General features: G+C 40.0%; 1 protein-coding gene across 7 annotated transcripts in view; it reads right to left on the reverse strand.

Moving 5' to 3' along the window:
* Positions 1-13,025, reverse strand: part of yeats2 (YEATS domain containing 2) — a 175,116-nt gene that overhangs the window by 147,639 nt on the left and 14,452 nt on the right. For all 7 annotated transcript variants that reach the window (XM_063046072.1, XM_063046068.1, XM_063046067.1 and 4 more), the window contains 5 exons: positions 7,157-7,254; positions 6,891-6,983; positions 2,710-2,964; positions 1,554-1,672; positions 1,117-1,278 (listed from right to left, as the gene is read on the reverse strand). In XM_063046072.1, the coding sequence (XP_062902142.1) occupies positions 1,117-1,278; positions 1,554-1,672; positions 2,710-2,964; positions 6,891-6,983; positions 7,157-7,254 (727 nt within the window). The remainder of the gene's footprint in view (positions 1-1,116; positions 1,279-1,553; positions 1,673-2,709; positions 2,965-6,890; positions 6,984-7,156; positions 7,255-13,025) is intronic.

The raw sequence follows: 13,025 nt of genomic DNA on the forward strand, positions 1-13,025 counted from the left end.
CCCGACGCAGACTGGGAGATAGTTTCACTGAACACCTATGCTCTGTCCGCCAGAGGAAGCAGGATCTCCCAGTGGCCACACATTTTAATTCCACGTCCCATTCCCATATGTCTATCCACGCCCTCCTCTACTGTCAAGATGAAGCCACACTCAGGTTGGAGGAACAACACCTTATATTCCGTCTGGGTAGCCTCCAACCTGATGGCGTGAACATTGACTTCTCAAACTTCCGCTAATGCCCCACCTCCCCCTCGTACCCCATCTGTTATTTATTTATATACACACATTCTTTTTCTCTCTCTCCCTTTTCTCCCTCTGTCTCTCTCACTATACCCCTTGCCCATCTTCTGGTCTTACCCCTCCCCCTTTTCTTTCTCCCTGGGTCTCCTGTCCCATGTTCCTCTCATATCCCTTTTGCCAATCAACTGTTCAGCTCTTGGCTCCATCCCTCCCCCTCCTGTCTTCTCTTATCATTTTGGATCTCCCCTCCCCCTCTCAAATCTCTTACTAGCTCTTCTTTCAGTGAGTCCTGACGAAGGGTCTCGGCCCGAAACATCGACTGTACCTCTTCCTAGAGATGGTGCCTGGCCTGCTGCGTTCACCAGCAACTTTTATGTGTGTTGCTTAAAGTGCCAGATGAATTTTGATGCACTCCCCCACTATTTTGAGAGCCTGGAGCCACAGCGTAATGCTGCACATCCATTTTTAAGAGCCAAAACAGCTGTCCAAGAGGCAAGTAGTAAAAGAGGGGAGACATATCTGGAAATTTGCTTCATACATGCCATAAATAAACTGGGTCTATTTCAGTATACAGTGCAAAGGGAACTTCATTCTGTTTTGAGTCCATAAGGAACGTGACCTGGATTTGACAGTGGACAGGTCACTTTACCCTGTACCTACAGGGATAGTTGAAGTGTAGAGGAAGCTATGGTTCTAACCCATGCTGGCCCTCAGCTGGAAGGTAATGTTTGATTAAAGTTACGAATGCAACTCAAATTTCATGGCTTGGGACTAACCACCTGGCTGCCATTGTCTTGACTTCCTGATTTAATATACTCAACCAGATTGATTAGCTTTTAGCAGAAGTGATGCCTGAGATGAGAGAAAAAGCCTCACCTAACTTCCACCAGATCATTCGGCTTGTAGCTGGGGTGTAAGAAAAACCAGACCTTCTTCACAAAATGGTCAATTGTGGGCTCTTTCCGTGAACCTCGCACATACACCATCCATTTGTGGGTAGATGGATCATTTTCTTCTCTCTTGTCTGGGGGAATATACCTGCAGTGTTTCAAAAGAGTCAACCAAGGAAAGCAGTAACATCGACCCCACTAACAAACCCTCTCAACTTACTTCAGAATGTTTGGATGAAATGAGCAAAATTCTAAGTAGTTACAGGTCTGACTAAGAAAGAAAATAGAATTATCCAAAGGATTCTGATAAAGGAAAAGAAAATTAGCCAAGGAACTGAGCAGAGAAGGCCAAGAAACAATAAAAGGAAAGCACAATTTAGCACCTAAGGGTGAGAAGCCCACCAAAGTAGCCCCACAACATACTTCGAAACATTGCCAACAACAATTGTCTTCTTTACATAAAGGCGTGAAGGGTCATCACTAGATGTGAGGTAAGCGCACCGTCGTTCTATCTCCTGTGGAGTTGGGACTCCACAAGTATCCTAGGAATGAAAAGAAAACATTATGTAACATTATCCTCTAATCTTCATGGGCTTGTCATATTCATCTGTCTCTTCCAACCTACTAAGACTGCAGGTCTCTAGCAAAACCATCCAATTCCCATCGTCTTCCAACTTGGTTGGTGACAAAGTCCAGCAACTCACCCTGAGATTAATCTGCCAGTTTTCATATCCAGTCTAATTAACTCTTTTTGCATCCCAGTGCAGTAAGATGGGCAAACACATGCGTGCCATGTGCTTAAAGTAAAGAACATTTGACTTCATTGTGTTTAAGTAACAGAATAGTAGAAGATATTTCTGACTCAACTTAAGAACTCAAAGTTGGATCATCTCCCCAGCAACCTAAGTCTGGCACTAATATTCAGCCACTTCCACACTTAGTTCTTGCAATCAGTCTTAACTTACACCTCTTCTGTATCTGGATATTAAACACTAACCATTACATTTAATTTAAATATTGATATTGACAGTATCCAATCTGGAGTGGCATAATATTATGTACAGTAGAGAGTGGCAGAAGAGCATTCTGTATTTTTGTACAAACATTCTGTGTTTCAATTTTATAAGTATTGTATTTCTATATTCCCTTGGGAGGATTATTTTCAGGAACAGTAATACTTCCTTGAGAATATTTGCCCATTATTTTTGCAACTTTGCAATATGGATATAATTTTTTTAATGCATTTAGATTTATTTTTGTTTTGTTGCCAGTTTGTGCTTTTTAACTTTCTGATGATCCCCCAGGTACTGATGCTCACTCAGCTGATCATTCAAATTACCATTTGATGTGTGTGTATCTGTGGACAAGCCAAGTTACTGAATTAGAATGCCAACCTTGCTCACAGAGAATACATGCAATTTCCATTGGTTAAGACTGAGGACACCTGGCACATTTTGCCAGACCAGGACCATCTGAGGCTTTACCATCTTCTATGAATACATTGTTATCTTAAAATTCATAAGCAATGCTTTACTACCATAGTAGTATTATCACTATGCTGTGCTCCTTGGCAATATACCTGTCCACTTTTTCTCCCTACTCTTTTTTCAGACCCATCGGGATGAATATCTTCATTTGCGGCAGTCTGCTGCTCCTGTTCACCCTCTTTGTCTAGAAAAGAATCAGTTTGGTGAGTGACCGAATCAGTTTCCGACTGGTTGGCAGATGAAGTTTCTGAGCGTTGATTGGCTGGAGAGGATGATCTTGAAGGAGATTCCAAAAATTTCTTGATGACAGGGTGGTTCAAAACAGTTGGATCATATGATCTTGGACCCTAAAATGATTAAAATAAACAGACGACTTTAGCCAAGGTAATATCATTAAGAGAATAAAACTAAACCCTGCACACAATCTTTCTGTGACAACAGGAATGAATTGTCCCAAAGGCTCGGCCAAAAATACCATGTTGCCAAGTCACAAAAGAAACAGGGTCATTGCAAAAATACCCAAAGCACATAATGAAAAGGAATTGTACTGCTTTTTATATCTGGAAAACTTGTTGACATTTGATGGTCAGCATGGACGGGAAGTTCTTAAGGCCTATTTCTGTACTGTATGACTCTAATTAAACAAAAGTGCCTCAGGAGGTTGCAAATTTCTGAAGTTGAGTGTAATTAAGAATTAAGTTAACCGAAGGGTCAAAGCTACACAAATTTGGAGAAAGAAAGTAAAAGCCAAGTAAATGATTATTTCATGCCAAAACTGTATTTTAAGGATTGTAAGAAAAAGCTAACACTTGGAAAGCAGAGGAGTGCCTGAATTTGAGTACTTTCTCCAAGCAGTTTTCTTGTGACAGAGCAGAATAAATGCTTTCTAAAGGAATCCCCTGCATTTTGTTCTGTCCTTTGTTCCGGCTAGTACTGTCTAACAATTAAACTCCTATCAGCATATACCGGAGAATATATCAGGATACACACTGTTTTCTTGTGTTACTTCAGAAAGTAGAGAAATGTTGGAATGTCAAACTCTTAATTTGCTGGCTACACTACAAAGTTAAGGTTATTTAAAGAGTTACATGCAGTACTACATTTAGAGATCATCTAAAGGTTAGTTCAGCACAATAACAACATACACATTGAAAGTATTTACACTGTACTCTAAAGAAACTGAAATTATACAGACCCTGGACAAATTTTTGAAAACACATTCTGTGACACAGTAAATTTGGGTACAATTGTTAAAGTGGCTTTGATTCAATCTTGACTGTGGAGTCTTCTCAAAGAGAAAGTGTTCTTTTATTTTCTAGGAACCCCCAGGTACGTGATCAAATTCTACTGCTCAGGATAAAAAGAAGTATCAAAAGAGAGGAAAAGGTCAATTAAATGTCGCTCTGTAACTCAAAGCCTGAGATTTTAGTAAAGTAGACAGACTGTTTATTTTCCTTAGAACACGGGAGGCTGAGAGATGCACAAAATTATTAGTGAGATTGTAGGAAACCTTTTTCCTTGAACAGATATGTCTAAAAGCAGAGGTCACATTTCTATGGTGAGGAGTAAATGCTTAAAGGGGATCTAAGTTTTTTTTTATATTCAGAGGGTCATTGCATGCTGTAATGCACTTCTTGAAGAGCAAATAACTTTCACAATATTTAAGTGAAAGATGAGCACTTGAATTGCCAAGGTATACTAGACTATATGCAAGTATTAGTATATCAGGTAAGTATAGCTAAGTACTCAATGATGGCATGGCCATGGTCAGATAAAGGGCCCGTTTCTGTTCTGAACTATGTACATGTTACACTAATGTATTATTTATTTATTACTAATTAAATATTTTAACCTGTCATATCAGGTAGAGTACATTCAGCTTGTTTAACTTTCTCAGCCATCCTTAAAAAAGTCTAATACTGTCTGCTGTTCAGTTTCAAGTGCACATATGAAGACAAATTGAAATTAGATCCCTCAGTCCCTACCGTCTCCTAACTGAATTCGTAGCACAATCCAAAGGACATGTTACATAGAAACATAGAAAATAGGTGCAGGAGTAGGCCATTCGGCCCTTCGAGCCTGCACCGCCATTTATTATGATCATGGCTGATCATCCAACTCAGAACCCCGCCCCAGCCTTCCCTCCATACCCCCTGACCCCCGTAGTCACAAGGGCCATATCTAACTCCCTCTTAAATATAGCCAATGAACTAGCCTCAACTGTTTCCTGTGGCAGAGAATTCCACAGATTCACCACTCTCTGTGTGAAGAAGTTTTTCCTAATCTCGGTCCTAAAAGGCTTCCCCTCTATCCTCAAACTGTGGCCCCTCGTTCTGGACTTCCCCAACATCGGGAACAATCTTCCTGCATCTAGCCTGTCCAATCCCTTTAGGATCTTATACATTTCAATCAGATCCCCCCTCAATCTTCTAAATTCCAACGAGTACAAGCCCAGTTCATCCAGTCTTTCTTCATATGAAAGTCCTGCCATCCCAGGAATCAATCTGGTGAACCTTCTTTGTACTCCCTCTATGGCAAAGATGTCTTTCCTCAGATTAGGGGACCAAAACTGCACACAATACTCCAGGTGTGGTCTCACCAAGGCCCTATACAACTGCAGTAGTCCTCCCTGCTCCTGTACTCGAATCCTCTCGCTATAAATGCCAGCATACCATTCGCCTTTTTCACCACCTGCTGTACCTGCATGCCCACTTTCAATGACTGGTGTATAATGACACCCAGGTCTCATTGCACCTCCCCTTTTCCTAATCGGCCACCATTCAGATAATAATCTGTTTTCCTATTTTTGCCAGCAAAGTGGATAACTTCACATTTATCCACATTAAATTGCATCTGCCATGAATTTGCCCACTCACCCAACCTATCCAAGTCATCCTGCATCCTCTTAGCATCCTCCTCACAGCTAACACTGCCACCCAGCTTCGTGTCATCCGCAAACTTTGAGATGCTGCATTTAATTCCCTCATCCAAGTCATTAATATATATTGTAAACAACTGGGGTCCCAGCACTGAGCCTTGCGGTACCCCACTAGTCACCGCCTGCCATTCTGAAAAGGTCCCGTTTATTCCCACTCTTTGCTTCCTGTCTGCTAACCAATTCTCCACCCACACCAATACCTTACCCCCAATACCGTGTGCTTTAAGCTTGCACACTAATCTCCTGTGTGGGACCTTGTCAAAAGCCTTTTGAAAATCCAAATATACCACATCCACTGGTTCTCCCCTATCCACTCTACTAGTTACATCCTCAAAAAATTCTATGAGATTCGTCATACATGATTTTCCTTTCATAAATCCATGCTGACTTTGTCCGATCATTTCACCGCTTTCCAAATGTGCTGTTATCACATCCTTGATAACTGACTCCAGCAGTTTCCCCACCACCGACGTTAGGCTAACCGGTCTATAATTCCCCGGTTTCTCTCTCCCTCCTTTTTTAAAAAGTGGGGTTACATTAGCCACCCTCCAATCCTCAGGAACTAGTCCAGAATCTAACGAGTTTTGAAAAATTATCACTAATGCATCCACTATTTCTTGGGCTACTTCCTTAAGCACTCTAGGATGCAGACCATCTGGCCCTGGGGATTTATCTGCCTTCAATCCCTTCAATTTACCTAACACCACTTCCCTACTAACATGTATTTCGCTCAGTTCCTCCATCTCCCTAACATGATACATGCTAATGATTTGCCCCTGGCATTACAGCCCACAGCTTAAAGCGAATATAGAAATAGATAATGTTAGAAATAGGAGGTCAGGCAGCATCTTTAGTAGGAGAAACATTTAATGTTTTAGGTCTGGGATACTTTATCTGGTGCAAGACCCTTCTGATCCAGACTTGAAATGTTATCTATTTCTCCCTCTACAAACGTTGCCCACTTCCAGCTTTTATTTCAGATTTCCAGCTAGTTTTTTTGTTTATTTTCACTTAAAATGGAAACTTTGCTGGAATGCCTTTCTTAAAATACGTAAGCAAATTCATTAGTTAACATTCTGCCTTACAAAAAAAATACCGCCAGCATATCATCTTCCAGCCTTTCCCAGTGGCCCTAAAACAAAATTTAAAAACAATGACATTTTTGGTTTATGATTATCTGATTGTATGCACAGAATATTGCATCAATTATGAGCCATTTTTATATAATTCCACTAGGAGCCGTCATCATGCAGCTGCTGAGTGAAGTCAGAAGCATATGACAATGCTTACATAATTAAAATACAATCAAGCAGAATACCTGTTCTTTCTCCTTACCTCAGTAACCTTGGACTGAACAGCTGATGCATAGTAATTGGCCACAATACAGGCACGAAGCTTGTCCATCATCCTTCTGGCCTCGCTTAGGCGCTTTATAAACAAGCAAATATTGAACCAATTACATTATAAGCAATTGTTTAAAAAATTGTCTTACCTACAAATGATATGAATCCTTAAAGCATTGAAGAAACATCATTTCTCAAGGACAAGTTATGCACGTTTCCTACTTCCAGCAGCAATTTGGACCAAAAATATACCTTTACCTGATCAATAATTTCAATCTCATGCTCTTTGTTCCTCATTTCCACAGCGAACTGTTCCTTGATGATACTTTCAATTTTTTGCAAAGTGGCTTCACGCGCTACATAGAAAATGGAAGGGATCACCCAATTACACGGGAATGCATAGAAACATATTCACAAAAGTTGCAAGTTAGCATGTGGTACCCGTATTTACTAAAAACATGATGGCAATAATTTGAGACTTCATTAAACCTCAGTGAGAATCACTGAAATTTTGCCTAACAAGAATTCACAGACTCTGATAGGTGATTCATTGAACTAGATTCTTCATTCAATACAAGCAAATGATTTCCTCTTCATTTGCTTGTTACTGTTTGAGATACGAAACTCCTGGAAATCACAATAACTTCTCAGTAGTTTTCAACATAGAGATCTTTTATAACCATTCAGAACACAGACCTTGTATTATTAATTCTCCATGGTATACACTGGTGTGGATTTAATAAATAAGTAGTAATGCAACTCAATGCTGAAGATTGCAATAAATACATTGACAGATAAAAGCTTCTCTAGTCATTTATTTTACATTTGTAAGTTTCAGAAATAATTATTTAGAATTTGTGTCTCTAAAGTTTTCATTAAAGTATTCAGATATGTAGCAAATAGTTTCATGCCAATCAAATAAATGTTTTTTTTGCATCTGTATTTACTAAGGAAACTGGCATGGAGTCTATGGAAATAAGGCAAACAAGTAGTGAGGTCATGGAAACCATACAGATTGAAGAGGAGGCGGTGTTTGCTATCTTGAGGCAAATCAGAGTAGATAAATCCCCAGGACCTGATACGGTATTCCCTCAAACCTTGAAGGCGACTAGTGTTGAAACTGCAGGGGCCCTGGCAGACATATTTAAAATGTCGGTATCTACAGGTGAGGTGCCGGAGGATTGGAGGATAGCTCATGTTGTTCCGTTGTTTAAAAAAGGATCTAAAAGTGATCCGGGAAATTATAGGCCGGTAAGTTTGACGTTGGTAGTAGGTAAATTATTGGAAGGAGTACTAAGACATAGGATCTACAAGCATTTGGATAGACAGGGTCTTATTAGGGAGAGTCAACAGGGCTTTGTGCATGGTAGGTCATGTTTAACCAATCTTTTAGAGTTTTCTGAGGAAGTTACCAGGAAAGTGGATGAAGGGAAGGCAGTGAATGTTGTCTACATGGACTTCAGTAAGGCCTTTGACAAGGTCCCGCATGGGAGGCTAGTTAGGAAGATTCAGTCGCTAAGTATACATGGAGAGGTAGTAAATTGGATTAGACATTGGCTCAATGGAACAAGCCAGAGAGCAGTAGTAGAGGATTGCTTCTCTGGGTGGAGGCCTGCGACTAGTGGTGTGCCACAGGGATCAGTGCTGGGTCCATTGTTATTTGTCATCTATATCAATGATCTTGATGATAATGTGGTAAATTGGATCAGCAAATTTGCTGATGATACAAAAACTGGAGGTGTAGTGGACAGTGAGGAAGGTTTTCAAAGCTTGCAGAGGGATTTGGACCAGCTGGAAAAATGGCAGATGGAGTTTACTACAGTCAAGTGTGAGGTATTGCACTTTGGAAGGACAAACCAAGGTAGAACATACAAGGTAAATGGTAGGGCACTGAGGAATGCAGTAGAACAGAGGGATCTGGAAATACAGATACAAAATTCCTTAAAAGTGGTATCACAGATAGATAGGGTCATAAAGAGAGCTTTTGGTACATTGGCCTTTATTAATCAAAGTATTTTGAGTATAAGAGCTGGAATGTTATGGTGAGGTTGTACAAGGCATTGGTGAGGTCAGATCTGGAGTATTGTGTGCAGTTTTGGTCACCAAATTACAGGAAGGATATTAATAAGGTTGAGAGAGTACAGAGAAGGTTTACGAGGATATTGCCGGGACTTGAGAAACTGAGTTACAGAGAAAGGTTGAATAGGTTAGGACTTTATTCCCTGAAGCGGAGAAGAATGAGGGGCGATTTGATAGAGGTATATACAATTATGATGGGTATAGATAGAGTGAATACAAGCAGGCTTTTTCCACTGAGGCTAGGGGAGAAAAAAACCAGAGGACATGGGTTAAGGGTGAAGGGGAAAAGTTTAAAGGGAACACTGGGGGGGCTTCTTCACAGAGAGAGTGGTGGGAGTGTGGAATGAGCTGCCAGATGAAGTGGTAAATGTGGGCTCACTTTTAACATTTAAGAAAAACTTGGACAGATACATGGATGAGAGGTGTATGGAGGAATATGGTCGAGGTGCAGGTCAGTGGGAGTAGGCAGAAAAATGGTTCAGCACAGCCAAGAAGGGTCAAAAGGCCTGCTTCTGTGCTGTAGTGTTCTATGGTTCTACGGTTCAAACTTATTCCTCTAATTGGGTATAGCTGATAACAATTCCTGTTATTCTAATTTCAACTTATGTACCTGTCGACCTTTGCATGCATGAGCAGAATTATTGATGTGAAAAACTGTATTGCTATCATCATGTTATTTCTGAAAGTATTCTAAAGACAAACTTCAACACTATTCCATTAAGGTACACAGATATAAGAACTATCATGCTCTTGGATTAGACAGCGGGAATTCAAGTGTCACTCCTATGTCCAGGTGTTTGAAAAATATGTCAATATAGCTATTGCAAAGTATGTGGAGGCAGGACAAGAGATGATAATCAGGTGTGCTCTTCTAATGTACAGCTGCTCATGAGCAGCAATTTTACACACACACACACTTATATACAGTTGCAAGAGAAAATTTATGAACCCTTTGCAATTACTTGGTTCTCTGCATTAATTACTCATAAAATATGGTCTGATCTTTATCTAAGTCACAATAATACACAAACACAATCTGCATAAACTAATAACACACAAACAATGGTGCTTTTCATGTCTTTATTGAATACACTGCTTAATCATTCACAATCCAGGCTGGAAAAAGTATGTGAACCCTTGTATTTAATAACTGGTAGAACCTCCTTTAGCAGCAATAATTTCCACTAAAAGTTTCCTGTACCTACTGATCAGACATACACAACAGTGAAGAGGAATTCAGACCATTCCTCCATACAAAACTGTTTCTGTTCATCAACATTTCTGGGATTCCTTGCATTAACAGCCCTCTTCGGGTCATGCCACAGAATCTCAATTGAGTTAAGGTAAGGACTCCGATTTGGCCATTCCAAAACACGATATTTTTCTTTTCAAACCATTCTGTTGTTGATTCACTCTTGTGTCTTGGATCATTTTCTTATTGCATCATCCAACTTCTATCAAGCTTTTTATTTCCACAATTGATTCCATCTACCTATCATCCACACACTGTACCTTCTGGTTTTCCTTTCCTCTCCCACAACTGAATTCATTTGACTATCTTTCCCCTCCCCACATCCCCTTCATCTTTTTCCACATGACCTTCCTTATATAGCAAATTACAATATCTGCTGCATTGTTTCCATTTATCACTTTTCATCACTTGTCTCTGTCTCCAATCTCCCATCTCACCTACCTGGCTCCATCTGCACATTATCTCCCTTCTCAATTGGCTCCACATATCACCTGCGAGCTCAAGCCAGTTCACCTTTATATCAGTTTCCTTCCCTCTATCTCATAATCCCGATGCAGGGTCCTGACCCAAAACATCAGCTGTTTCCCACCAATACTGCCTGAAGCACTCAGTTCAACCAACACCGACTTATAGCTAGACAATTTTCTATTCATTTGAATGTATACAAACTGCTGCTGTGAAATACAGTAAGTCCCTGGGTGAAGAACGTCCGACTTACAGACAACTCGTACTTATGGGCTGCCATAAAGCCTATTATATTAAAATTTTGAAAACATTGCACGGCTTCAGTTGTTCGTCGGCTCAAGGAAGGAGTACGCCGTCTGTCATTTTAAGTTGGATCACGTTGCCGTTAACACTGTATTGAGTGTGTAACTTTGTATTTGGCTTAAATTTTTCTCTTATTTACCCTTGTAACCATGCCTCCAAAGCATAAATCTGATGCAAGTGCTGGTGATGCATCAAAGAAAAGGAAAATGACCACGATTGAAAATAAAGTGGAAATAATAATGCGATCAGAAAGAGCTGAAACGCCATTGGTCACTGGAAAAGCATTAGGTCAACGATTGGAACAATTTTAATGGATAAAGTGAGAATAATGGAGCATGTGAAAGGCCCCGCCCCGAATAAAGCTACAATTATTACTAAGCGACGCAGTGGTTTAATTATTGAAATGGAAAGGCTATTGGTAATTTGGTTAGATGATCAAAATCAACGTAATATGCCTATTAGCCTTACTTTAGTGCAAGAAAAGACTCGAAGCCTTTTCAATGATTTAAAAGTTGCACGTGCAGCAAGTGAAGGTGATTGTGGTGAAGAATTTGTTGTGAATAGGGGTTGGTTCAATTGTTTCAAAGTGAGGGCAAATTTATATAATATTAAAGTGCAAGGTGAAGCAGCCAGTGCCGATATAAGTGCTACGAGTGATTTTCCTGAAATGTTGAAAAAAATTATTGAGGAGGAAGGTTATTTGTCAGACCAAATATTTAATGTAGACAAGACTGGCTTATTTTGGGAAAAAATGCCGGAAAGAAGGCATTGAAGGATAGGCTAATGTTATTGCTTGGGGGTAACGCATCCAGGGATTTCAAGCTCAAGCCTTTGCTTGTGTATCGCTCCCTAAATCCGAGGGCACTTTGCTGTATCATTAAGACATCTCTTCCCGTTACTTGGAAGGCAAATGCAAAGGCTTGGGTTACAATTGCCATCTTTGAAGATTGATTCTTGAACCATTTTGTCCCTGCTGTTGAACGTTATTGCTTGGCCAAGAAAATTCCTTTCAAGATTCTCCTTGTGCTTGACAACGCACCCGGACATCCAAGTACTTTTGATGACCTTCACCCCAATGTAAAGGTCGTATTTTTACCCCCCAACACCACACCGCTTTTTCAGCCAATGGATCAGGGAGTCATAGCCTCCAGTACCGTATGTAGTTACTTTTATTATTACTGCATTATTATTATGTACTGCATTATGTTTAAGATGTTTTAGTGTATTTGGAAGTGTTTCTTAATTGTTTTATATGCATAGAAAGGTAAAATATATACTATATACTACGACAAACATTTGACTAACTGACGCTAAATAAGAACCATATGTACCTGTTCCGGCCTACCTATAAATTCGACTTAAAGACAGACCTAGGAACGGATCTCGCTCGTAACCCAGGGACTGCCTGTACATCATTAGAAACACACGCAATGGCACTCAAAACCAAAACTTGTTGAACAGGGTTTCAGCAAAAACAAAAATCTGGAGCAACTATTGTGGTTAGTGGCATAGTTAATTTTGTAATGAACATTCTCAGCTACTTTTCCCTGCAGTAAAATCAGGAAATGCTGGAAACACTCAGCAGCACATGCCACATCAGTGCAAAGAAAAACAGAGCCAAAAATTCAGGTCACAGACTCAATGTCAGCACTTGAAAAGACAGAAAAATCAGTTGGAGGAAAGGTAGGGAAGGAATGGATAGGTCAAAGGGATTGTCACTTGTATAAATTGTAGAGGACATCACTTTATTCTGCATCATGTTTGTTTTCCATTGTACCATCTCAAGGCACTGGCGTGATGACATGATCTGTATAGAAGGTATGCAAAACAAAGTTTTTCAAGGTGACAATAGTAAACCAATTTACCAAAGGGATTTATGAGGTATGATAATATAAATGAAGAAGTGCAATGTGTTGCAAATAGCAGAACATGTCCAGCAATGTGTGTAGGGGGACACTTTAGATCTAGTGATCATAATTCCACTAGTTTCAAGATAATTATGGACAAGGGTAGATAAGATTCAAAAAT

Source organism: Mobula hypostoma, chromosome 4 (assembly GCF_963921235.1).
Source record: "Mobula hypostoma chromosome 4, sMobHyp1.1, whole genome shotgun sequence".
Taxonomy (NCBI): Eukaryota; Metazoa; Chordata; class Chondrichthyes; order Myliobatiformes; family Myliobatidae; genus Mobula; species Mobula hypostoma.